General features: G+C 37.0%; 1 protein-coding gene across 1 annotated transcript; it reads left to right on the top strand.

Annotated features, from left to right (window-relative positions):
- Positions 1-731: 731 nt before the first annotated feature.
- On the top strand, positions 732-1,657 carry LOC127081471 (cytochrome c1 1, heme protein, mitochondrial-like). The gene has a single exon (XM_051021726.1). It carries the CDS (start codon positions 821-823, stop codon positions 1,655-1,657), a length of 837 nt encoding a protein of 278 aa, XP_050877683.1. The 5' UTR covers positions 732-820.
- Positions 1,658-2,527: the final 870 nt, after the last annotated feature.

Below are 2,527 nucleotides of genomic sequence, written 5' to 3'. Positions count from 1 at the left end.
GTGAGTTTTATTTGATTTAATTTGTTTTAAATTCATTAAATCATTTAGAAGAGGCGTTGTAGGCATTTTAAATTTAAGTATGTTTCTTTGATTTAATCCGAACCGTCAATTCAAATTTAATCAAAGGATCACATGCATTATCCTCATTTTCCCTTATTAACCAATTATAAACTAACATTTTATTTTATTTAGTTAATTAATAAAATTAGAAAAAATAAAATATCTCCTTGGTCCAATTACTGAGTTCCATGTGGCATTCTTATCTCATTTTGTATTTGGCTAAAAAAAAAAGTGATTCCCCAATGCACACACCACACACCACACACGTCGCCTCCTTCCATTTCCAACGACATTATTGATGACAACTCATAGATGGTATTCCCTCTCTCCAAGAGGACAGTTGGCGAAAAAAACAAAAAAGAGGAAAAAATAAAAAAAGGAATTGATTAATAGTTAGGGGGGAGAACAAAAGGACGATTCATCTTCTGAAAAAAACCTCAAGAAATCCACCCTCCAACAACTCCAAACTGGATCTTCTTCTTTTAACGACACACAGAACTTTCCTCGTCGTCCTCTCACTTCCACCATCGTGCAATTCACACCATCGACCCACACCGTCGCAACAACCTTTTTCATCCTACAACGACCAATCACTCCCATCGCGCCTCCGTTTCTTCCTTCACCCATTCTTCTTCCCATACACTTCATCGTAACCGTCGCTGCCACGAAATACCCCCATTCCTTCCACCCTCCTTCACCTTCTCTTTATTCTTCAGTCGATCTTCAATCTTAATCGCGCTCTCACAGTTTATGGATCGAGATGGATGGAGGTGTTATTCAACAGTTATTGAGGAGTAAACTCCAATATCATTCTCCTAATCCTTTGTTTGTGTCATCCATTATCACAAAGAAAGATGGTGTTGGTTCTACAAGCAGCAGATCCTTAAAAGCCCTTGCATTAATTGGAGATGGTGTGTCAGGGTTATTAGGTTTTGTAACAACAGAATCAGTTGATGAAGCAGAGCATGGTCTGGCTTCTCCAAGTGATCTATGGCCTCACGATGGCATCCTCAGTTCATATGACTGTGCTTCGATTCGTCGTGGTTATCAAGTTTATACACAAGTTTATGCTTCCTGTCATTCTATGTCTTTGATATCATACCGTGATTTGGTTAGTGTTGCTTACACAGAAGGGGAAGTAAAGGCCATGGCTGCTGAGATTGAGGTGGAAGATGGCCCTAATGATGAGGGTGAGATGTTCACACGTCCCGGTAAACTCAGTGATCGATTTCCTCAGCCATATGCAAATGAATCGGCTGCTAGGTTTGCTAATGGAGGAGCCTATCCTCCAGATCGAAGTCTTGTTACCAAAGCTCGTTACAATGGTCAGAACTATGTGTTTTCTCTTCTTACCGGTTATCGTGACCCCCTTACTGGTGTTGTGATTAGAGAAGGACTACACTATAAACCTCACCAATCGAGCTTCTTCCGATTCCTCCATTCGCACACCACCTCTTCAAGAAACTATGGCCGCCATTTCGACAATAAAACCGTGATTCCCTTCACGAACCAAATCCAACAACATCAATGGCTCAATCATCACCATACAATAACAATCCTAACTCACAACAATGTTATCAACGCAAAGCAACTTTGACACTCACCAAAATTAGTTCTATTCCGATTAGGCAGTAGCCGACACAACAGTAACATCGACTCTTCATTAGGGTAACATCTCAGTTTCAACTTTGCTTTTATATTTGACATTGTATAAAGTTGTTGTTGTTACAATTTCTATTTGGTGTGTGTAATCAATTTGAAGTTTCTACGGTATTGCGTCATCCATTATCGAGATTATACGTTTGCGGTTTGGTTGTATTGTGGCATGACTGCTTGCCTTTTAGTTCTGGTAGATAACTTATAAACTATATAAATAATTGCATTAAGTTGGTGTTGGTTGATTTCATGTTCATCGTGTTGCATACTTGTTGACTTTATTTCATACTCCGATCTATGTAAATATTATAGAGAATGGTTGTTATTCTGATTTTTGCTCACACTATGTAATCGGCTCGAGTTTGACATCGATTGCATTGTGTCCTGCTGGCTTTACCTTGTATATAAGCTATGTAAATGTTGTGAAAATCATGTTGTGATTTGTTGTTGATGTTGTCTATTAGGAAATGAGAGTATAAAAATGCAGGAGAGCAAAACGTTTTGGAGAGAGACACCAACTAATTTTTTTTCCAATTTATTGTTTTATTTTTATTTTTATTTGATGAAGTTTAGAAAGTGAAAACTGTTTTATTTTTATTTACTATATTAAAATTTTAATTCACTTTATAATTATGGAAATTGAATTTGGATGAAGTATCTTGTTGATACTCCTTAAGCCCATCAATTACCTTGCACCTTTTAGATGTTGTAAATATTTCGTGTTGGGTTTGTTAATTTAGAATGGTTGTCATTTGATTTCAATATAATCCATGTGATATATAAATATATTTGTGTTGCTACCGTTTAGACT

The sequence above is a fragment of the Lathyrus oleraceus genome, chromosome 5 (genome assembly GCF_024323335.1).
Source record: "Lathyrus oleraceus cultivar Zhongwan6 chromosome 5, CAAS_Psat_ZW6_1.0, whole genome shotgun sequence".
NCBI lineage: Eukaryota > Viridiplantae > Streptophyta > Magnoliopsida > Fabales > Fabaceae > Lathyrus > Lathyrus oleraceus.
The sequence above is the reverse complement of the archived record's forward strand: the minus strand, read 5'-3'. Positions and strand labels throughout refer to the sequence as shown.